This window comes from Acanthochromis polyacanthus, chromosome 15 (assembly GCF_021347895.1).
Source record: "Acanthochromis polyacanthus isolate Apoly-LR-REF ecotype Palm Island chromosome 15, KAUST_Apoly_ChrSc, whole genome shotgun sequence".
Classification (NCBI taxonomy): domain Eukaryota; kingdom Metazoa; phylum Chordata; class Actinopteri; family Pomacentridae; genus Acanthochromis; species Acanthochromis polyacanthus.
The window spans coordinates 35,066,287-35,091,137 of NC_067127.1; the positions used below are offsets into that span (position 1 = coordinate 35,066,287).

Sequence of the window (24,851 nt, forward strand, 5' to 3'; positions counted from 1 at the left end):
CAAGGGTTTTCTAACCATCAATGAGCCTTTCAACACCATTAGCTAACACAATGTAGCATTAGAACACAGGAGTGATGGTTGCTGGAAATGTTCCTCTGTACCCCTATGGAGATATTCCATTAAAAATCAACTGTTTCCAGCTACAATAGTCATTTACCACATTAACAATGTCTACACTGGATTTATCATTCATTTAATGCTATCTTCATTGGAAAAATCGGCTTTTCTTTCAAAAATAAGGTAATTTCTAAGCGACCCCAAACACTTTAATGGTAGTTGACTTCACTTGACTGATTGATACCAGAAAACTAACCATAATTATTTTTATTATAACAGATGGACACATGAAGTTTGCAGGAGGCTTTCTGGGAATTTTTGGACACCAGTTACCCAAGAATAAGCGGAGAAACCAATCGCTGTATTTATTTGCAAACAGCGACACCATGTGGCCACTTGTGAGGCTGCAACAAAACCATCAAACTGCAGCTCTTTGTGCTATAATTACATTTCAAAGTTTTTGAAATTCAGGGAGAGACTAAGAAACACATTTTAATCCTAAAATTATACTTCAACGTCGACAGTGCATCTAGAAATGGGGAAAACAAACTAAGATGCATTAGTGGGTCAAAAATGACTTTTTCATTTCATTTTCCAGCAATTCCTCAACAAACATGTTTATGATGTCATTCCATTCAAATTTTTAAGTTACCTTTTATAGAAATTGTGAAATTTGTGTTACTACCCCAACCTCGTTATCACTGGTAATATAAGAGGTGGTGAAGTATGTAAACCTGGAGGAAAAGAGTGAAAAATGTCAACAAAATGGATGTTAACATTCTTCTGTGTAATAGTCTTCTTTTTCAATCATCAAAATGTTCAAAATCAGTCACTTCTGACCCACTTATGGAAGAGGGTCCAATCACTGGAACTAAGGGTTAAATAAAAAGTCTTCAAGAACTGAAGATAAGTCTGATTGTTTTTTACTGAAACTACTAAAATTGCTACGAATGAGAATCTGCACACATTGAATAAATAAAATGATTATTGAGGCTTCCTGTACAAAAGTGAACATTTACACTTAAATCAGAATCTTGTCTTTGTATTGTTTTGCACTTTGTTCATATTGATCCTGATCTGCTCCATTTAAAGGATAAATCCACTTTGTTTTCACTCGCTCTATTTCTTCTGTGACTCTTTCCACCTCTGCTGTAGGGTTTTTGAGGAATTTAAATTTTGCTAAATGCATTAAAATTAACCAGAATTTTCCTTTAATGACAAGAGATTTTTTTGGGAAAAAGTCAGATAATCCAGATAATCTATTGTGTTTTTGATTCATCTAATTTGTGACATTATTATTACTCACAAATATTCTGGACACACAAAGTGAATCAAATCACAATAAACTGGTTTAGTCTCTACAAGTTCCCTAAACTAAATTTAAGATATTTTTGTGCTACATGAAACAAGATTTAATCTCCATCATGCTGCCAAACAGTGAACAGATGAGGCTGAAAGCACTGATTAACTATTAAACGTGACCTGATTCAGAGCAGAACATAGATGAATGGATAACCATGTCTGAAACACATTTACGGAACAAGACTGGGATTTTCTATCGTTTTTGCAATAATCAGAAAAGAAAACATGAATAATTAATAATGTTCCTCTTCACTGCAGGATAGAAAAAACATGTAAGAGATCTGAAAATTGAACAACATTTTAAAATTCCACTTTTTGGTTTGCTCCAGATGTGCAGAGATCCTGTGGGTTAAGAGAAGGTGAAGAAACACTTGAATAAAATAAATGTTGGTGTCATGTTTGTTCTTTAATCTTGGATGGGCATCACACACACGGACAGGTTTCAACAGAAAAAGGGTTCCAGTTCTTCACAGTATTGCATTTTTGCACAGTGATTTACAGACTACAGAGTTCTTGAGTGAAGGCACAAAACTAGAGATTACTTCTGCAAACGAAATCCCTACGGACAGACGCCATGAACTCAAGGATATCAAACAAACTCGGCCGCAGGAACATCAGGTTGCTTTTTTATTTTTTTACACAACATAAAACTTGGTCTCTACCGACTCACGCCAAGAAAAGGTAGTAGTGTCATAATCAAACTGACAATGACTCCAGTTAGGATGCTTTTCTTTCACTCTGTCAGAGCTGAAACACTTCCAACACAGAGAGGATAAAGTTTATTTCCAACGCCGTGCCGACTGTCCGCCGTTCAACCCTCCAACAGCTCCAAGACAAGTGCTCTGTGTTGGTTTAGTGCAACTTTCCTTCAAACTCCAGTAAAATAGACCTCGCTCTGCTACAAAAGTACACACAGTAGTACAAGATAACAGGACTTTATAAGTATTTTGCTTTTTTTTTTTGCTACATATGAAGCATGCTTTCACAGTAACACAATAGCTACATATGTAGTAGTAGTAGGAGTAGTAGTAGTGGTAGTGGTAGGAGTCGGGCTGCTTCATGCATCCAAACACACAACAGGAAGCACTGGACACTGATGCTGCTGTCTGCATAAAAAAACCCACAAAGTTTTTAAGGACTAAAAGTTTGGACCAACAAGGAACCCTCAAACATCTTCAGCTGAAGGAATTTTACCGGAAAAGTGGTCGTTTATTTCAGCCAGTTGATGTCAAAGACGAGGAAACGATTATGAGAAACATCTAAAATAAGGTACTTCTGCTAAAACAGAGGTGTCAAACATGAGGCCCACGGGCCAAAACTGGGCCGGCAGAGGGTCCAATCCGGCCCTCAAAGTGTAAAAATGACAGAAGACATTAACTGCAGATTGTAAATTAATAAAACTATAAATTTAAAATAATTCCTACACCATGACAAGTTGTTTTGATCATAAAGTAAAATACTAGATTGTTTATTGTTCTTTGGCGTCTCATTTTTGTAATAGTTTGTCTTGTTTTTGTAATTTTGTGATTTTTTTCGTTGTTTTGTGTATCGTTTTTGGTGGTTTGTCTTTATTTGTCTCGCTTGTGTTGTTAGTCTATTTTTTGTCGCTTCTTTTCTCGCTTTTGTCATCTTTTGTCTCGTTTTTGTTGTTTGCCCATTTTTAAAAAAAATCACTTTCTAATTTTTGTTTGGCCTTTGTGTCGTTTGTCTCATTTTGTTTCTCACTTTTGTCGTTTTGTGTCTCTTTTTTGTCATATTTTGTCAAACGTTTATCATTTTGATCACAAAGTAAAATACTCTATCATTCAGCTCCAGATTCCTGTGACTACATGTTGTGTTCCTTTGTAGAAACTCTGTGATCTGGAAGTTGTAATAAATAAATGATAAACAGAGGCTGAATGTTGTGGAAATTGAATTTATTTTTCTTAAGAAACTTCAGGTTGATTATTAGGTTTTGTAAAAGGATAATTCCATAAATGTGAACATTTTCAGAACGGACATTTTTGCACTAAAACAAAGGAAAACATTGGAATTGTGGTTATTTATTTATAGGTTGTTATGCTGTGATTTAACTGGTCACTGGAGATCAAATTGGGCTGAATGTGGAACCTGAACTAAGATTTGTTTGACACCCCTGAACTCGATGATGCAAAACTAGCTTCTGATACCTATGGTGTACTTACTTTTTTCCACAGAAGAATTCTGCATCTGTTGATATTTTTGCTCCATAAATTAAGAAAAAGCAATGTGTCAAACAGGATCAAATGTTGTTCCACAGTATAAAGTGAACTTTCCCCTTGATATAGTAAGAAAGTCTATTAAACTTCAAACTTGCCATCGAATCATAACCCTTTTATGACAGTCAACAACATATTTTAATGTGGGTTGAGCTCTTTGATTGTTGGTTAACTGAAAATTATGAACACAAACTGAACATCCGTTGGTTTTTGCTCAGAGAAATGGGTTTTTTTACTTGACAGCAGCAGTCTGACTTGGTCTTAGATCAGCAGTGCTTAAATATTCAGAATTCACTCTGAGATACTCAGTGGGCAGCTTGTCCAAATTTATGTGGATCAGCCTTTTTAATATGTTAAGAAGCAGCAGAAGGTAAACCTGCTGAAATCAGAGTTTATCCTCTGCATTTTATTTGCTCCACAAAGACATTTTAAAAACAAATCCCAGCTGATCAACAATAATATTCAAGATTATTCAATATTTGTATCCGACTCGGTTTATTAAACCGATGAAAAACGATGCATTTACAACATTTGATTTGACTTTAAAATATTGCAGTTAATCTGAAACAAAACAGCCTCTGAAAGCCCTGGAAGCTCAGTTCACCAAGATCTGGTGATTAATGCCAATTAGAACTCTGATCGACTAACTACAAACAACCAGAGAATAGAGAACATCGTCTGCATACAGTAATATCTCACAGTGGAATCCTGCACCTGTAGGGTTTTAAGGAATAAAATATGACAGTTACATGTTATTGAGTAATTTCCAGAACTTACAGACACCCTGTTAAAATATAAAGATGATTAGTGTGCGACCCAGACAAATGTTCTGTCCAGTTTAAGTACTGCAGGACTACTACTTCCACTTGACAACACGTAATAGCTTCGTATATAAAATATCTATTAACACTGTCAACGAAACCCAAACCAACAACAGCAAAGATACATTTTACACCAAATACCGTCTTTTACATTTACATTCTTATCATTGGATGAGTGCAAAAATGTAAACAGGTCGTACAGAACGATGTGGAGAGAGGAATGATTCTATCTAACAAGCTGTCATGAGTGGGTTCAGTTTACTGCAGATGGACTGTTTATGCATTCACGGCACTGTAAGTCACTTTGGATGAAAGCACGACGTCATTCATTTGTGATCGGAGAATCTCCACCCGTTTTTCTGTGTGAAAGAGTGCGAGTTTAAGCCGAGACCAGAGTCGGGCTGAAAGCTCAGCATCTCTTCACTGTGAGCTTTAACTCAGAGTACATTCGTTGCGTGTGGCGTCCTCCAGACCTGAGTCAAACTGCTCCTGCACGAACATCTGGCTTTAACCGGAGACGCAGTGGAGGTAAAACACAACAAAGGAAGTGCTTTCTTCTTGCAGCTTTTCACTACAAACAGCAGAGGCAGAGAGAAACTGCCAGTCTTCAACAAAAGTGACAGAAATGAGGTTTTACAGACATTCAGAACACAAAGCTGGTGCAATCTGGTTTTAGCATCTTAGAAAAACGCATAAAATACGTTCTACAAAGACCATTTTCCATTTTTGTATCATTATGCTTGGATTACTGATATGCCCAAAGAAATCAGGTCTGTATTTTCAGTCCATTGGTTCCAAACACATCTTTAAAAGCAGCTCACAAGACAAGCGAAGTGTGCATGTGTTGGGACTATTTTCAGCGGTGGATTCATTCCCATTGGGTGCTCTGGTGAGTATTTGGGGCAGTTGGACGGTCAAACAAAACAAACTGTCCAGCTGTAAGCTCTGGGCTATGTTCAGGGTAATTTCACGACCTTTAAGTTCTTATCAAGGTCATAATGAGGGTTAGCCGTTGAGGCTGTATTTTAATGTTTTAAAAACAATCTTCCACCATTTGATAAGCTAAAACGTGCCCATTGTTAATAGTAGCCTTCAATATCAAGGGAAAAACCATTATTACAAAATAGTTTTGGTTTTATAAGTGTCTCACTATTATATGCTGTCAGTAAAGGCATCTTTTCATGATTGTTTTGGGGGATTGTGTGCAGTCTGTCATTATTAGAAACATGGCAATGGTTTAAAAAAGTGTTATTTTGGTGGAGAGACGGACACGGAGCAAGATGGAGGCCATTCTGACAAACATGGATCATCCACTTCACATCTGCCTCAATGAACAAAGAAACATCAGTGGACGGCTCCTATCCCTGCACTGCAAGACCGAAAGATTTCGGAAACCTTTCTTGCCATCAGCAGTCAGGCTATTCAATTCAAAATTAAACAGATAAGAACCCTGACAACTGAATTTCCCTTCAGGGATGAATAAAGTGATTCTGATTCTGATTCTGATTTCAAATATGTGTCTAAAGCTTTCCAAATACAGCTGCCTACTTGTAGAACCAGACTAATGTATAACTACGGTTCAATTTGATATAAATTCCAAATAGCTTTTTGTGGCTACACTTATCAACCTCTCAGAGAGTACTGGATGAACCCAGATGGAAGATGAAGCTGTGGAAGAAGGGTATCTTCACGAGTCCGGAGTAATGGAACCAACTGAAGGACCAGATTTCAGGACTTCATGATGCCATGAAGAGAGCATAACCATTCCTTTCAGTGCTATCTGCTGAGCTAATTGAACATGTTGGCAAACTACCATCAACGGAAAATCGAGCTGTGTGGTTAAAGATGACACGCAACAATACCTATAGAGCAATATAACTGAGAAGTGAATTTGGATACAAAGATGTTTGTTTTCACGGCTGTTGAAGCTAGGCTAGCAGTTTCTCTCTGCTTCCAGGCATTGTACTGAGCTACGCTAACAGACCTGGGCCTCCGTTTTGCTATCAGACTTTGGATAAGATGGAAAAAAAGTTGTGCTGTTCCTTTAAAGAAAGGCAAACAGTGGTGAAAACAAAAAGTTGGTTTTACTCTCCACAGCATCTCCGGTTTAATCCTGTTTTGGTAACAGGTTGGCGAGTGAAGATGGACGACATGCCAGCTGTCTTAAAGTGGAACCAAAATATTGCTTCTATTTTACGTTGCTGATGTCATCTGCACCACGGATGACCAAGCTGAGAGCAGAACCAACCCTAGCATCTACTAAAGCAAGGGTTCATGACCGTCCAAGATGACGGCGGCTCGGCCTCACGTGTGAGCACGCAAGAGGCGGGATCTTGGCTTCACTTCTGTACCGTGGAAGGAAGTCGTGACGTGTTGCTCATCTTTAAATACGTGGTAACTGGCTACACAGGACCAAGTCAATATATCTATAGCTTTTTCTCTCTATGTACAATTACTAGACAGTGAACTGGTCCTAATGTAGCGACCAACTGCTCAAACACAAGCCAGGAATTACATGTAAAACATATTTGACCCAAGTCTGGTGTCATCGAACTCCAGTCTGTGCTCTACAAACCAAATCCTAGCTGAGACGACGCTATGCAACGGCTCCTTTAAGCAACATTAGATTATCAATTAATCTAATAACAAATAGACCAACCCTGGTGGAAGAACCAGAACTCGCTGGTGGGACTACATATCTCATCTGAACTGGGAACACCTCAGATTCCCCACGAGGAACTGGAGAACACTGCTAGCAATGGGAACCTGCTGACACCTAAAGTCAACATAGAATAAGCAAAAGAAAACAGATGGATTCATTGAATGAGCGATCTACAATTTTTTTTAACACTTTTGCTAACCGAGTCCTTTTCAGACATAAAATATGAAACATTGTTGGTTTTGTCAATCCGTCAAAGTGACGCCATTCTGTCATTTAGACAGAGGTCATTAGATTAGAAGTTACGTATAATGCACAACAACGCAAAAGCAAACAAAACACTCAATCTAGGCTAAAAGGAGCTTGTTAAGGTTGAGTTAATTCATGAGTGTGTGATGGTAATCTATACTACCATTCAACAGTTTGGGGTCATCCAGACAATCTCATGAAAACTCACACTTTTATCCATGTACTAACATAACTGCACAAGGGTTTTCTAATCATCAATGAGCCTTTCAACACCATTAGCTAACACAATGTAGCATTAGAACACAGGAGTGATGGTTGCTGGAAATGTTCCTCTGTACCCCTATGGAGATATTCCATTAAAAATCAGCCGTTTCCAGCTAGAATAGTCATTTACCACATTAACAAGGTCTAGACTGGATTTATGATTCATTTCATGCTATCTGGAAAAAACTGCATTTCCTTCAAAAATAAGGACATTTCTAAGTGACCCCAAACTCTTGAACAGTAGTGTAGATACAGAGCTTGGGTAATTAAGCTACGATCAGACAATCATTTCTTAGCAGAGGGTATTTTTAACGAACGGTCAATTATCCAGACGGTCACAGGCAAGGATTTGGGGTTTGAAAGCACAGACTGAGATCCGATAACTGGACTGATCAGGAGCTTCTGGCCGGGATCCGACCACAGGAGAGGACGTGTCATCAGGAGTCTCTTCTGTACGACTACAGCAGCTAGTTTCTGTGATCAAATCTCAACTTCACAATCAGCAGACAAACACAAAAAAACACTTTCTTACCTGAAGTTACTTTAAAACACAAAGTAGAGGATTCAGAACGCAGGACTGCAACTTAAGCTTCACGTGTGCTGACAAAAGACAACAAATCCTACTGAGAAAGAACTAAGTGTGACATTTTAAGAAGTAACTTTCAGTGCAAAAATCTATGGAAAAGTACCAAAATAAGAAATAAAACCACTATTATGACTTAAATACAATGTAATGCCAGTGCAGTAATATTTTTTACTGCTTTACCCTGTTAGAAAGTGTGAGTTACTGTGAGGTGCAATGAGTTTAGGGCTCATTTATGGAAGATTTTTAATTTATTTTCCAAGTGAAACTGCATCTCTTAGTCTGATTAATAGATATAATTACATAAAGAGATGAGATAATTTCACATAACACTTATCCAAAATGAATATTTCACATCAGGATGGAAAAGCCGAATATTTTAGATATATTTCTATTTTAGAAATTCACCTTGCTCTTTCGCCTCTTGTAGTATTTTTTATTTTTGCTATTTTATTTATTTTTACTAATTGATTTTAGAAGTTTTGTCCTCGTGTTTGCGGTAACGTGTACAACACTTTGGTCAACACAGCTCAGTTTGAAAGATGCGACATAAATAAATTTGATTTGAAGACATATCGTAACTTTAGCTTTTTACCTAAGTTGTTTTGATTGTTGCTAGCTTTTAAGGTCATGTAATTTTCTGTTTCTTTTGGGTTTATAACTTGCTGACGAATGTATAAAAAAAGAAAAAAGTTGGGTTTTGTAAGCAGACGTCAGATGAACCTGAGCAGACTTACTTACATTTATCTGTTTCAAACGTCCTAAAGGAAGGAAAGCTGACGTGAACCTGACCGCGCAGTACTTTTCCACAGGTTAACACTGGATTAAAGTCATTGTGTGATGCAGCGTTGCCCCTGACAACACTCCCTCTCCCCGCTCTGTCTACAGCTCTAGGCTTCGTACCCCGTGGAGCGGCGTCGCTGGTGGTTCCAGATGTCGTCTCTGTGTTCGGGCCGGCAGAACAGCCTGGACGACTGGGCCAGGCGCTCCCGGTGCTCCCGCTCCCGCTCCCGGTCGCCGCCCGGTTTGGAGGACGGATGACGGCCGAACTGGGAGGAGGACGGAGTTCTGTTGTCGAGGAAACCAGAGGAGGAGAGCTGACCTCCTGCCGACCTGGAAATGAGAAGAGGAAGTAGGTTGTTGTTTGTTATCAGCCTCCACAACCCTGAGATGAAACCAGTGACTCTGAAGATGCAGGGAATGATCAGAGATGGATAAAAGCTCAAGTAAAAACCTCCTTCTAGAATTATAAAGTCAGTGCCACTTTTCCACACACAATAAAACACAACTACGCCTGGTTTGTGTCCAACGAGAAGCTAGTTTTGGGGGTTATTCTACATTTCTCCTGCCCCCAAAGTCATCTTTCATCTGTTAGGTATCAAGTAAGGACACAAAATCCGGTTTATATGACTTCCACAATGTACATAAACTACTGTCCAAAGGTTTGGGGTCAAACTAACCCTATATTAGCTAAAGTTGATATTACTAGTTAAAGCTGCTTGAAAATTACTTAAAGGTGCTCTAAAGGAATAAAAGTTGTTCTATAATAGTCAAAGTTGCTCTATATTAGTTAAAGTTGCTCTAAAGGAATGAAAGTTGCACTATAATTGTTCAAGTTGCTCTAAATGAGTTAAAGTTGCTCTAAAGGAGTCAGAGTTGCTCTATAATAGTTAAAGTTGCTCTGTAATTGTTAAAGGTGACCTACACTACTGTTCAAAAGTTTGGGCTTCCATTTCCAGCTAGAACAGTCATTTACCAGATTAACAAAGTCTAGAATGGATTTCTGATTCATTTAATGCTATCTTCATTGAAAAACAAATGCTTTTCTTTCAAAAATAAGGACATTTCTAAGTGACCCCAAACTCTTGAACAGTGGTGCATGTTGAGAACTAACATATAAAACTAAAAGTAGAATAAAAGCAGATGCACAAAAAACTGCTTTTTGTCCATGAAAAGGCTTAAAGATTCATCTCTGTTATGGAAACATCCAAGCAAACGTGCCCAGTCAAGTAATTAGGCTCTTCAGCTGTTATTTTAGCCTTTTAAACTACTTAGCAATACATAAAATATACTTTTTAAAAAAAAAGAAAATAGAAAGCAAGAACAAAATGTAAATTCTGCACTAGCTGATCATTAACAGGCCGACTGGTTCGTCAACATGTTCTCATCCAACCAAATTCTCATTAATGGGTAAACCTCCAGAGCTACTTTAATGAGGAGAAAAGCTCTACATCAACAGACTTTCAAGATTTAATCATTATTTTCGGTCACAGCAGGGACAGATTAAAGCACCTCACAACTCTGTCTGCCACAGTTTAGGTTTTGGGTTTGGTTAAACTTCACCAAACTCAGATAAGTCGCACAAGGACGATGAAAAGGCTCAATATCCAGCAATTCTTTATTGTTTTTTGGATTTCTGCCTCTGATAAATGGGATAATATTTGCAGTTTTGTAGGGGCAGCATGCCTTTCAAAGCTGCTAGCAGGTTTTAAAGGTTCAGAGTGTGAATTACTGGTAGCAATTAAATCACTAAAATCAGAAAAAACAAACTAAATACCAAACAAAACAAAAGAGGAAGCCCTACTGGGATCACTCTGCAGCAAAGAAATGCACCACACATGGAGGGAAACTAGTAAACCCACTGCAGCGACTGAGTGGAAGGAGAAAGAGTCACATGTTGAGCGATGAATTAAACATGACGACAACATGGAGGTCAGACAGACGACACACGAGTCCTGCATGATTCAGAGCAGCAGCAGGTTATCTGGTCCGTTAGAGGACGGTTCCTGCTGAGCAACGAGCCTTCTAACAACCACATCTGATGAGCAGTGGCTGGTTTTCTGCTCTAAAACTGAAGCCACTTTCAGGAAAACTAGGAAACGTGCGAAAGAACAACTACACATCTAAAACAGGTCTCCTACAGAACTCAACATTTCTGAGGTTTTAGTTTTTGTTGATTTACAGTTGATCACAGGTCCGCATAAGATGAAGTCTGGGTCCATTTAGTGACCGGGGATCTAGGATGTAGTGGATTAAACAAAGCCTCTATTCAGAGAACCGAATATTCCTCAAAGAATTTTCGTAACAAGACGACATGGTCATCAATATCCCCCGCCACATGTGATGTCTATGAGTCTATATCCAAAATAGTGATCAAGGGCCATAACTGTGTTAAATGTTATCGCACAGGTCTCTTTTTCGAACTTGATCAAGGTGTCCATGGTGTGAAGCTACACACTAAATTTCGTAATCCTAGCTGTAATAGTTTCCGAGAAAAGCTGTCCCCTTCATCTTGGACGGACGGACGGACGGATGGACGGACGGACGCCAAACCTATATCCCCCTTTTCCACTTCGTGGAGGCGGGGGATAATAAACCAACTCTAATAACTCGAGGAATCATTTCAGTCCGTCTCAGAAACTGCTAGTTTCTAACCGGACGCCTCGTTTTTTTTTAGTCCTGTAACAGAGAGGTACTGACCTGCTTTTAGTGATTCTGTGGGGTCCGTTATCCGTTTGATGCTGGTGCTGCTGAGGACACAAACAGTAAAAGGTCAGCTTTAAGGCAGCACTTACTAAAGCAGTCACAGGAAAACCTCCTAATTAAACCAGTCACAGTAAACTGGACCATCCAGGCCAGCAGAGCGTCGACCCAGGAGCCACAAGGTTTAATGGATTCATGGCTCCATATGAAGGGGCTGCTAATATTTCATGTTTTAAAGTCACAGTGCTCAGTTACAACATTACAAAGAGACAGAAAACTGTGTCTCAAAATGACAAAAAGGAAACAAAAAACTACTAGGAAGTGACACAGAATGACCAAAAAATACCATTAGTGACCACAAAGACATAAAGACAAAAGAGAGACACAAACACAAAACCACAAGAGACACAAAATAACCCAAAACAAACACAAAAAGAAACTCAAAGTAACTTCAGAGACAAAAATACTGCAGAGACATAAAAAAACAAAAAAAAATCACACAAAAGGAGACGTGAAATTGAAAAAAACGAAATTAAGACATTAAAATAATCTGAAAACGGACACAAAACAACCCTCTTTTTCCTCCTTCCTTCCTCATCCTCATCTTCTTCCTCTTCCTCCTCCCCCCACTCTTCTTCAAAATGACTCCATAAACTCAAACCAGAAACCTCTCAGTTAAAACAAAAGTGACTGAAAAGTGACACAAAACAACCATGAAGCCTCAACCTGATGGACAATAAACACAGAATAACTAATGTTGTGTGTTTAATTTGTTTGTTTCACCAAACAACCAAAACAAGTCATAATAAACACGCTCCGCTTAAAACATCCCCCGCCGTATATATAGTGCCTGGACGTGCAAGATAACCTATAGTGGACGATACACCAACAAAATGATACATCATGACTACAATAAAAATAATCAGGTCAAGGTCATGCACCCCAAAAGGCAGATTTACTTCACCAACAGGCTTAGTGTGCGCAATATGAATGAAATCCCTCAAGTAGTTTCTGAGATATGATCCGGAAACAAAAAAGTCTTTGAAGTGCGTCACTATGACCTTGAAAATCAGGTCGAGGTCATACACCCCAAAAGGCACATCTACACTACGTAGAGATGGCCTGGGTGCAATATGAATGAAATCCCTCAAGTAGTTCCTGAGATATGCTCCGGAAACGAAATGCGAACATACGGACGGACATACGGACGCCAATATCCCCCTTCGTGCCTATGGCACGGCGGGGGATAAAAAGCCGCTCAGCGATCCACAGAAACACAAACAGGCCCACACAGCAGCACCCAGCTCGTTGTCGTACCTTGTAGTGGTTGCACTGAGGCGGGCTGCCGTTCACCTGGTAATACTCCACCAGCCTCTCGGCCAGAGCGATGCGTCTCAGAAGGTTCTCAATGAAGCGCTGGATTCGAACTTTGCCGCACGTCTCCTGTCGAGCTGCCGCCTCCAGAAACTTCTGGATGGTTAAAACCTCCCTGCAGAGCAAAGACGATCAGCCGGTTGGATGGAAGGTTCATGTCACAGTAAGAACACCAGAACCCACAATGCATCTGGACAGGAGAACAGGAAGTGTGTGCTACTCGCCTCTCTCGTCTCTCCAGCTCGTTCTCCGAGGCGTTGAGCTGCTCTCTCAGCGCCGCTATCACCATGACAGCCACGTCCACCTGCCGGCTCAGCGACCGCTCCCTGTCGGCCACTTCCTGCCTCTCCTGGGCCAGATGCTGCGAGTGAGCACGCTCACACAGCAGCTCCGTGTCCGTCTGCGCTAACTCGGTGCTAACTTTAGCCAGGCGGCGCTGCATGGTGCTGTCGGCCGCCCGCAGGATGCTGGCCAGCCGCCGGCGGACTGCAGCCGAAGCCGCCGCCGTCTCCAAACCAGAGTAGGAGTTCTGCTCTAGTGGACACAGAGAAGACAAGTTAGACAACATTTAGCACTGGAAGAACGACTACTGATGCTACATGTCACCAGAAAGAAACTGGGTCCTAAAGAATCTAAATGTTGTCTGTCTCTATTAGTCACTTTGTGTGTTTTTGGGGTTGTTTTGTGTTTATTTCCAGTCAAGTCCTTATATCACTTTGTGGCTTTTGGTGGTCCATCACTAAGTTTTTGTGGCAGTTTTGTGTCTTTTTCAGTCACTTGGGATGTCTTTGTTGTAAAACTGTGACAAAAAGAGACACAAATAACCACAAACAGACTCAAAGTGACACAAAATGGCAAAAGAAAATTACACAAAATGACCAAAATGAGACTGAAAATGAAAGAAAACAAACACAAAGAGACACAAAATAATCAAAAGGACACTGGAAACATTCATAAAGACAGAAAACAACCCAAAAAACCTTCAATGACCACAGAGATTCAAATGAAACACAAAAAACCCCACAAAGAGACACAAAACAATAGAAAAACACCAAAAAAAGTATAGAAAATTGACACAAAACAACCACAAAACTATATGCAAGTACTACAAAGCATCAAGTTTTTGTTGTAATTGAAAGTTTTTTGTCATTTTGTGTCATCTTTTGGTCATTTTCAGTCACATTGAGGGAATTCCGTGTCTCTGGCGGTTTTGTGTTTCTTTGTAATCACCTCTTTTAGGTCATTTCAGTCAGTTTTTGTGTTTGTTTTGTTTTGAGGCTTTCCATTATTTTAAGTTTTTGTGGTTGTTTTGTGTCTTTTTCAGTCATTTTGGATGTCTTTGTTGGAAAACTGGAACACACAGAGACACAAGTAACCAAAAACACACTCAAAGTGACTGAAAAAAGACACAAAACAAACACAAATGACAAAAATAAAGATACAAAACGACCAAACAAGACCTTCAGTGACCACAAAGAGATCCAAATGAACACACAAAGAGCTGCAAAAACACCAAAAAGAACTTATGGAAAAGAGACACAAAACAACCAAAAAGCTTTATAAATACTACAAACCTCAAGTTTATGTTGTAACTGAAACTTTTTTTTGGCCTTTTGTATCGTCTTTTGGTTATTTTTAGTCACTTTTAGGGAATTTCTTCGTAATCGTCTCTTTTGGGTCATTTCAGTCAGTTTTATTTTGCTTTTTTGTGGATTTCTGGTGTTTGTTTTCCATCAGTTGAAGTTTTTGTGGTTGTTTTGTGTCTTTTTCAGTCACTTTGGATGTCTTTGTTGTAAAACTGGAACACAAAGAGGCACAAAAAATCAAAAACAGATTTAAACTGACTGAAAAAAGACAAAACAAACACAAAATGACAAAAAAGTACATAAAATGACCATAGTGAGACTGAAATTCTATAAAACAAACACAAAGACACACTGAAAACAATCAAAGACACAAAATGACAAAAATAACCTTCAATGACCACAAAGAGATTCAAATGAAACACAAAACAAACCACAAAGAGACACAAAAACAATAGAAAAACACCAGAAAATGACTGAAGAGAGACACAAAATGACCACACACTATAAACAGGGATGGGATCAGCAAGTTCTGATTCCAGCGGAAAGTTGTTGGGGGGGGGGGGGGGGGGTTATTTGTGCGGCGGCGGCGCAGCGACTTCCAATCGCTGGGCCGTTTACAATCGTCGTTAACAAGCTATCGTTAACGTCGTTACCATCTCGCGGGAGTATCAGCGACAATAAAGTGTTCAAACTTGAAATCGCTGGAAATCGGCGGACCCGCGGAAAATTCCCATCCCTGGACTCTACACTTCATGGTGATTCGATTACAGTACTGTACAAGACTGCTCTCACTGAGTGGCAGCTAGCATTCAGCACGGTGGATATTAGCAGCCGTCCGATATTACGACTCGCCGACCATAAACATACCTCACCCCCAAAAAAAATTTTCTCCTCGAATTTAGACGATTCACAAGAATGACCCTGGCAATGATAAAATCCGCGGAATTCCGCGGAAAATTCTCATCCCTGTATAAAGCATCAAATTTTTGTTGTAATTAAAAGTTTTTTTGCCAACTTGTATCGTCTTTTGGTTATTTTCAGTCACTTTTTGGGAATTTTAGGTATCAGGTGGTTTCGTGTTTCTTTGTAATCGTCTCTTTTAGGTCATTTCAGTCAGTTTTAATCTTTTTGTGGTTGTTTTGTTTTGAGGCTCTATGGCTTTTTTAATAATTTGGTGGATTTTTGATGTTTCTTTTCCATCATTTTAGGTTTTTGTGGTGCTTTGTGTCTTTCTTTAGTGACTTTGGAAGTCTTTGTTGTAAAACTGGAACACAAAGAGACACAAAAAACCAAAAACACACTCAAAGTGACTGAAAAAATACACAAAACAAACACAAAATGACAAAAAAGAAGGACCCAGCAGAAGACAAAGACACAAAATGACCAAAGTGAGACTGAAAATTATGTAAAACAAAGAGACACAAATTGAACCATAAAACAACCACAAGATGACACAAAAACACTAAATAAATACCAAGAAATGATGGAAAAGAAACAAAATGACCACAAAGTTATGAAAATAAACAAACTCAGTGGATTTTTGGTGTTTCTTTTCCATTATTCTAAGTTTTTGTGGTTGTTTTGTGTCTTTTTCAGTCATTTTGAATCTCTTTGTTAACACTAAAAGGTATTTTTGTTGTCATTTTGTGTTGTCTTGTGTGTCTTTTAGAGGATTGTGTCTCATTGTGGTCGTTGTGTCTCTCTCTGTTGTCGTTTTCAGTCTCTTTTAGGCTGTTAGTATTTTTGTTTTCTTCTTTTGGTCAGTTTCTCTCTTGAAGAACCTCAAACAGAGGTCCAGTGGTTTCCTTCTGAAGCTTTGAGGATTATTGATGCGACATAAAAACACAAACTGGAACGCACCGACCAGGTCCAAGTCCAGGTCCAGGTCTGGGTCTGGTGGGGGTCCCAGGGGAGCCAGGGGAGGGAAGGGGAGGTGGTGGTGGTTGATGTGGTGGTGGTCTGACTTCCTGTTGGACATTTTTAAATCCTCCTCAGTTCTGCTTCCAGCTCTCTCTTCCCTATCATCGTCCTCCTCTTCTTCATCTGCCACATCTTCATCCTCGGTCCCCGCCTCCTCTTCATCGTCCTCCTCCTCCTCGGCCTGCGTCCCCACCCCGACGCTCTGGGTCCTCCTCCTCACGGAGCTGTAGGAGGGCAGGTAGCCGCTGTCCCTGCTGTCGCTGAGGGAGCGGATGTGAGGCGGCCGGGCGGCGCTCTGCTGCCCCCTGCGGGTCGGGAGGCTCATGTCGTGCCAGGGGATGGCCGCCGTCAGCGGGTCGGGCAGCTTACCGGTGATGCTGAAGCCGCCGGTGACAACGTCCGGCGAGCGGTACGAGTGTCGGTACTCCAGGTGGGCGCGGAGGGAGGCCAGGCTGCGGAAACGCTCCTGCTCACCACAGCGAGGGCAACGGAACGGGAGGTCACAGGAAGCAGAGGAGTCGGTAACGGCACCACAGGCCTGACCGTTCCTCTCCAAGAGGAAAGAACCAGAACCTCTGGAACACAACTTCTGCTGCATCACTCCACACCTGGACAAACAAACAAACAACAGAGAAGGAATACACAAGGAAACATCAAATGTCAATGCTAGTTTTTATTTCATTCATTGACAAAGAAACAATTCAGTACAAGATAAAAATTAAAGTTTCCAAACTTCTGAATGAAAGGGAGCAGAAAGAAGAATAAACTGATGTAATCTGTCTTTTTATATCAAACAATCACTTTAAAATGAGCATTAAAAACATCAAAATGATTCTAAAGTCTGAGAGCTTATTTAATAAAATGCTGGTTTTAAATCTTCAGTGTGATTTAGATCCTGATTTTTCTTCTGGATTGTTCCATAAATTGACCTCTTTTACAGAAATTACATTGATTTGGTCCTAAAACTTGTATATATGAAGATCTCTGTTACTTTTACATATTTTCTCTTTTTGTAAATCTGTTCTAGACAATGACAATTTACAGAACACTATAATCTACTATGTCTGATTTAACTGAAGGAACAACGGGTTTGTTGGATCTCTGTATATTTTTGACAGATTATTCTTCTGGCTCTTTCCCTTTTGCATCTGTTCATAGTAATTTCATGGCTTTTCAAATCATTTTGTAGCTTCTGTCATCAATTTATGTGTTCTTGTTATTTTCTGACTTTTTGTAGTCATTATGGGGCTTTTTCTTGTCATTTTGCATCTGTTTATAGTAACTTCGAGGCTTTTGTAGTCATTTTCAACTTTTTGCAAATCTGTTGTGGACATTGACCAGTGAAGTTTCTTTTTATGATCTTTATAATTTACAGAATAGTATAATCTACTGTGTTGTGAAATTTCAACAGTTTAAACTGAAGGAATAATGGGTCTCTAGGATCTCTAGGTTTTTTTCTTGACAGATTATTCTTAAGATTCTTTTCATTTTGCATCTTTTTATACTAATTTCAAGGCTTTTTGTATTCATTATGGGACTTTTTTGGAATCTTTTTGTGGCTTAAATCTTCTGGGGAAATTTCAACAGATTATTTTACGACTCTTTTGCATATTTTTGGAGTAATTTTGTGGATTTTTGTAGTCATTTGATTTTTCTTGGCATTTTGCACCTTTTTATAATAATTCCATGGCTTTTATAGTCATTTAGAATAGAATAGAATAGAATAGAATAGAATAGAATAGAATCACTTTATTCATTGCCGAAGGGAAATTCATAAATCATCCATTATTCATAAATTCTTTTTGTGGCTTGTCATAATTTTGGTACTTTTTGTAGTCCTTTTGTGGCTTTTTTGTCATCATTTTGAAACTCTTTATCGACATCTTGCATCTGTTTATTGTAATTTCATGGCTTTTGTAGTTATTTTGAGGCTTCTTGTCATCGTTTTATGCGTTCCTGTAGTCATTTTTTGGCTTTTTTGTAGTCATTTTGTATATTTTTCTAGTAATTTCATGGCCTTTGTATTCATTTTTTGGCTTCTTGTCATCATTTTCAGACTTTTTGTTGACATATTGCATATTTTTCTCGTAATTTCATGGCCTTTGTAGTCATTTTGTGGCTTCGTGTAGTAGAATTGAATCCAGGCTTTAAATCATCAAAATCCTTTTTTTCTGTACCATTTTAGAATTTTGTAAAATTTTAATTATAAACATGTATATGTCCATTTATCCATTCAGTTGTCAACTAAAACTTATTTGAATAGAAAACTTTACTTATTGTGTCAAATATTGCTATTTGACACAAATGTTATGAATCGCTATTCATTAATTACAAAACCTCTAATGAATTAGATTCATTTCTATAATTGCACCTCACAACTACAAATAAACAATAAATGTAAATAAATTTACAGTGTAACAGCAGCAAATAGAAAAACAGTTTGAACAAAAAAGAGGAGCACACAATGCACACAGAGCACAGATATGGATATTTTCTCCTTCTAGAAGAAAGAAAATACAAATATTTACAGCAAATTTTCTATGAAATAGATATACACACGTGGACAAAATTGTTGGTACCCCTCAGTTAAAGAAGGAAAAACCCACAATTCTCACTGAAATCACTTGAAACTCACAAAAGTAACAATAAATAAAAATTTATTGAAAATTAAATAATCAAAATCAGCCATCACTTTTGAATTGTTGATTAACATAATTATTTAAAAAAACAAACTAATGAAATAGGGCTGGACAAAAATGATGGTACCCATAACTTAAGATTTTGTTGCACAACCTTTTGAGGCAATCACTGCAATTAAACGATTTCTGTATTTGTCAATGAGCGTTCTGCAGCTGTCAACAGGTATTTTGGCCCACTCCTCATGAGCAAACAGCTCCAGTTGTCTCAGGTTTGATGGGTGTCTTCTCCAAATGGCATGTTTCAGCTCCTTCCACATATGTTCAATGGGATTCAGATCTGGGCTCATAGAAGGCCACTTTAGAATAGTCCAACGCTTTTCTCTCAGCCATTCTTGAGTGTTTTTGGCTGTGTGTTTTGGATCGTTGTCCTGTTGGAAGACCCATGACCTGCGACTGAGACCAAGCTTTCTGACACTAGGCAGCACATTTCTCTCCAGAATGCCTTGATAGTCTTCAGATTTCATCGTACCTTGCACACTTTCAAGACACCCTGTGCCAGATGCAGCAAAGCAGCCCCAAAACATTACTGAGCCTCCTCCATGTTTCACCGTAGGGACAGTGTTCTTTTCTTCGTATGCTTGGTTTTTGAGTCTATGAACATAGAGTTGATGTGCCTTACCAAAAAGCTCCAGTTTGGTCTCATCTGTCCAAAGGACATTCTCCCAGAAGCTTTGTGGCTTGTCAACTTGCATTTTTGCAAATTCCAGTCTCGCTTTTTTATGAGTTTTTTTCAGCAGTGGTGTCCTCCTTGGTCGTCTCCCATGAAGTCCACTTTGGCTCAAACAACGACGAATGGTGCGATCTGACACTGATGTACCTTGGCCTTGGAGTTCACCTTTAATTTCTTTGGAGGTTGCTCTGGGCTCTTTGGATACAATTCCAACGATCCGTCTCTTCAATTTGTCATCAATTTTCCTCTTGCGGCCACGTCCAGGGAGGTTGGCTACTGTCCCGTGGGTCTTGAACTTCTGAACAATATGAGCCACTGTTGTCACAGGAACTTCAAGCGGTTTAGAGATGGTCTTATAGCCTTTACCTTTAAGATGTTTGTCTATAATTTTTTTTCGGATGTCCTGGGACAATTCTGTCCTTCGCTTTCTGTTGTCCATGTTCAGTGTGGTACACACCTTTTCACCAAACAGCAGGGTGACTACTTGTCTCCCTTTAAATAGGCAGACTGACTGATTATGAGTTTGGAAACACCTGTGATGTCAATTAAATGACACACCTGAGTTAATCATGTCACTCTGGTCAAATAGTTTTCAATCTTTTATAGAGGTACCATCATTTTTGTCCAGGCCTGTTTCATTAGTTTGTTTTTTTAAATAATTATGTTAATCAACAATTCAAAAGTAATGGCTGTTTTTGATTATTTAATTTTCAATAAATTTTTATTTATTGTTACTTTTGTGAGTTTCAAGTGATTTCAGTGAGAATTGTGGGTTTTTCCTTCTTTAACTGAGGGGTACCAACAATTTTGTCCACGTGTGTAGCCAAGATATATGAACTAGATAGAGGTCCAGAACTTTATACTGCAGAGAAAAATGAGTCCACAGTGAGTTAAAAACATCCAGAAACTGTTTGTGGTTCAAAACTCTCACCACACTTAACATTATAATAGAATTACATGCACTGCAAACTTCATCTGTCCTCCATAAAGTAAAGGAAGTCATCAATAGGCAGAATTTTACTCTAATCAAGATTCAAATACTGTCTTCTGTAGATATTTTTACATTTTTATTCAAAGGAATATTTCGGTGCTTTCACTTTGGTCCAGCTTGTGGAAACCTCTCAGGAGATTCAGCTCCGGTTTGAACACAACAGACTGGATATCCGTCTTTTTTAAACCCACCACCTGCAGTCCTATTTGTAGCCAGAACTGTGACCTCTAGTTCAGTTCAGAGGCAAGATTAGGGGATTTAGCAGAAGCACACATAAACCATGGAAAGCTGGCTGACTTTTATTATTCTGTAGCGCATTTTACAACATAATACATCTTAAGTTTCCTCCACTACATCCTACTTCAAATTGTGAAGACTGATGCACCCAAAGGACATGAAGTGCATAAATATGAAGCTTTATTGTAAATTAAAGGACTTTATCTCTTAGGCCAGGGGTGTCCAACATGCGGCCTGTGGGCCAAAATCGGCCCTCCAGAGGGTCCAATCTGGACGACTTTGTAAAGTGTAAAAATCACAGAGAAGACATGAACTGTAGATTGTAAATGAGTAAAACTATAAAGTTAAAATCATTTCTAGACCATGACAAGTTGTTTTGATCATAAAATACTAGATTGTTCATTGTTGTTTTGTCATTTTGTGTGCCAATTTTGTAATATTTTGTCTCGTTTTTTCTGTTTTTCTGTCTGACTTGTTGATCTGTTTCTCATGTTTGTCATGTTTGGTCTCGTGTCATTTGTGTAATTTTTTGTCATTTGTCCATTTTTTGTCACTTTTCTGCAACTAATTGCAATTATTCCGTTTTATTTTTGTCTCTTTTCTGTTGTTTGGTGTCATTTGTGTAATTTTTTTGTCGTTTTGTGTCTCATTTTGTAATATGTCCATTTTTGTAATATTTTGTCTTTTTTTCTGACTTTTGTTGATTCAATCACAAAGTAAAATACTACATTATTCAGCTCCAGATAGCTGTGACTAAATGTTGTGTTCCTTTGTAGACACTCTGGGATCTGGAAGTTGTAATGTGTAAATGACAAACTGAGGCTGAATGTTGATGAAACTGAACTTATTATTCTTAATAAATTTCTGGTTGCTCATGATGCTTTTAAAAATGATAATTCCTTAAATATGAACAATTTCAGAACAGACATTTTTGCACTTAAAAAAGAAAAATTAGGAGTTGTGGTTATTTATAGGTTATTATGCTGTGATTTAACTGGTCCGGATGACTTGAGATCAAACTGGGCTGAACGTGGAACCTGAACTAAGGTGAGTTTGACATCCCTGACTTTGGGCAATGAGGTGCTAAAGTCTTTTTATTGCATTTTTATCAGATATTTAGTGGCTGTTGCTTCTTAAATATGATGATTTCCTGCTTTGAGTTTTAAAGTATAATAAAAAATTATAATCTTTATTAACATTAAGATTATATTGATTGTCTTATAATAATGCAACAGCAACAGGTTCCATTTTTCTGCATTGAGGACTTTTATGTTTAATATTTTAAGCACATTTCTCTGACAATACTGGCATACATTCACTAGTTTCGCAGTGTGGAATTAGTACTTTTACTAAACCATGAGAACAAATCAACACAAAAGGGTGGAAAAGACTAGAGAATGTCGAATAAAAAAGTCAAAATGGCAAAGAGCAGGAAGTATTGAGAAAGGAATAATAATTCTAGGTAAATGTAATTTGATTTTAATTTAAATTTTACCCTTCAACTTAAAATAATGAAATAGCAAACAAAAAAAGCTAAAGCATGTGGCAATAATTTGGATGATCAAAGCATCATAGAGTCTGCTCACAGCTAAAATAAATCATTTTAACACCACTGTATTCTCACGCATTAATCACTTAGTGCATAATTAATGAAGACATTGTACAAAACGTTGGTTTGCAGTGAAAATGTGTAATTTCCCAGCAGCCAGGAGGACAGATTGACTGACAGCAGGTGACCCGAGTAGGAAAACAGCAGCTTTAATCAGTGAACACACGAACCAAAGCTGCAGGACAGATTTTAATTCACAGTTTCCGTTCAGGTTTTGTTCATTTAAATCTGCGTTCGAGCAGCAGAGTAACAGGTCAGCCTGTAGCATCATTAGCCGCTAGCTCTACCTGGCTGCTGCTAGCTGCTTAGCTCACACACAGAAACCAGCGCTGAATCATTACTGGGGGTGAATCACATTTAACGGGTCGTTCTTACCGTGAGGAGCTGAACGGCGGACCTTCAATCAATCACCGTTACAGAGTGAAGGAGGCATGTCGCAGATGGAGACAGACGGCAGCCCGCATGATGTCATTCATTCAGAGACACACGGAGGACCAGAGTCAAGCTAACGGCTAAACATACAGCCGAGAACCGGTTATACTTTCAAAATAAAGCTACAAGCTAACGGCTAAACATACAGACGAGAACCGGATATACTTTCAAAATAAAACTAGAAGCTAAGAGAGCCAAGTATGCTTTCAAATTAAAGCTACAAACTAACGGCTACACATACAGCTGAGAACCGGTTATCCTTTCAAAATAAAGTGCCACGCCATGTCTTCCTACAGCCAGTGGTGAGTGTGTGTGTGTGTGTGTGTGTGTGTGTGTGTGTGTGTGTGTGTGTGTGTGTGTGTGTGTGTGTGTGTGTGTGTGTGTGTGTGCGTGCAGTTGTGTGCCTATATGGAGGGAGGGCGGGATGGGTATTCTTATTTTTAATGTTTTTAAATGTTGTACAGCACTTTGCGCTGCTTTTTTTGTATGAAAGGTGCTTTATAAATAAAGTTTGATTTGATTTGATAAAGCTACAAGCTAACGGCTAAACATACAGCCGAGAAAAGGTGATCCTTTCAAAATAAAGCCACAAGCTAACTGCAACAGATAAAGCAGAGAGCAGAGTATGCATTCAAAATAAAGTCTGATTTCTGCTGTTCTTCTGTGTTTTATGAAGATGACATTAACTGAGATGGTTCAGTCCCAAACTTCTGCACTCACATCATAAACAATGTCTGAAATTGTGTTTTTCTCTGTGAACTTTGGATGTTGGTGAAAAGTCAGAAGTCTCTCAAATTATATTATTATTAAACTCACTGATGCATGAACGTGTGCATCACTTGTGCTGATTTGGAGCAACTTTTGTCTCCTCTAAACAATGTTGGAAAGTCTGAAACTTATAACCTTTACAGCACAATAAATGTCAGAAACATAGACTGTATATATAGTGGACGTAGCATCTGGCTCCAGAATTGAAGCCCACCCGGAAGTGTCAAAAACTTGCAATATCACGCCGTCCGCTAGGGTTGGCTCCAAAAAGCTTTTGCTCCATAGACCCCAATTCATTTTTGGAAAAAATAAAATTTGATAGACTGATGTTCTACAGCTCAGGATTTTTTCCCCGTTAGTTTTCATGGTAGATTCGTCGGTAGATTGTTATCAGACCGAGCATAAATGTTCTCGCATTTCCGGACAATTATCGCTTTGAGCGGTACCGTTACGTAATCGTTTCAAGTCCATAATCTCCATAAACAACCTAATCCATCCTTACATTTACATTATCAACCGCAGTCATGCTCTCACATCCAGCAGATATTGTGTGTTGCGCTGTGGTTCTTTGCAAATGGAAGTTTTTATATGATGTCAGAGATGCAGAGCACTACAGTAAGACAACTGTATGGAGGACAGTCAGAAAAGTTTTCCTGGCTCTGAAACAACTTTTACTCATCATTGTGGACGCAAACTTGTCAGAACATCAAGAGGAGTTCCACAGGATTGCAGGTGAATGATGTAGAGATCTGTTAAATTCATTTAAATCATATTCTGTTAATGACATTGTGCTGCAGCCTCAGACTGGGAATAGTCATTTTAATTTCTTTTAGGATTTCCCAGTGTGATT

At 38.7% G+C, this 24,851-nt stretch overlaps 1 protein-coding gene across 3 annotated transcripts; it reads right to left on the reverse strand.

Annotated features, from left to right (window-relative positions):
- Positions 1-1,804: 1,804 nt before the first annotated feature.
- Positions 1,805-23,339, reverse strand: znf365 (zinc finger protein 365). Of its 3 annotated transcripts, none has more exons than XM_051959700.1 (6): positions 23,177-23,339; positions 16,536-17,203; positions 13,310-13,623; positions 13,033-13,200; positions 11,713-11,762; positions 1,805-9,345 (listed from the first exon to the last, which is right to left on the reverse strand). In XM_051959700.1, exons 2-6 carry the CDS (start codon positions 17,191-17,193, stop codon positions 9,123-9,125), a joined length of 1,413 nt encoding a protein of 470 aa, XP_051815660.1. In that variant the 5' UTR covers positions 17,194-17,203; positions 23,177-23,339; the 3' UTR covers positions 1,805-9,122. The 3 variants fall into 3 exon arrangements, with proteins under 3 accessions (XP_051815660.1, XP_022072749.2, XP_022072748.2); XM_022217057.2 differs by having other exon boundaries at positions 11,713-11,759; positions 13,033-13,204; positions 13,314-13,623; positions 23,177-23,338; XM_022217056.2 differs by having other exon boundaries at positions 13,033-13,204; positions 13,314-13,623; positions 23,177-23,338.
- Positions 23,340-24,851: the final 1,512 nt, after the last annotated feature.

Bases quoted from the DNA above. Each gene is read 5' to 3' on its own strand.
- znf365 (XM_051959700.1), bottom strand. From the start codon at position 17,193: ATGCAGCAGAAGTTGTGTTCCAGAGGTTCTGGTTCTTTCCTCTTGGAG. The intron at 13,201-13,309 runs GTAGCACACACT...CTCTGCAGGGAG, and splicing joins TGGAGAGACGAGAGAGGCGA to GTTTTAACCATCCAGAAGTT. The intron at 11,763-13,032 runs GTACGACAACGA...TTGTGTCCTCAG, and splicing joins CTCAGTGCAACCACTACAAG to CAGCACCAGCATCAAACGGA.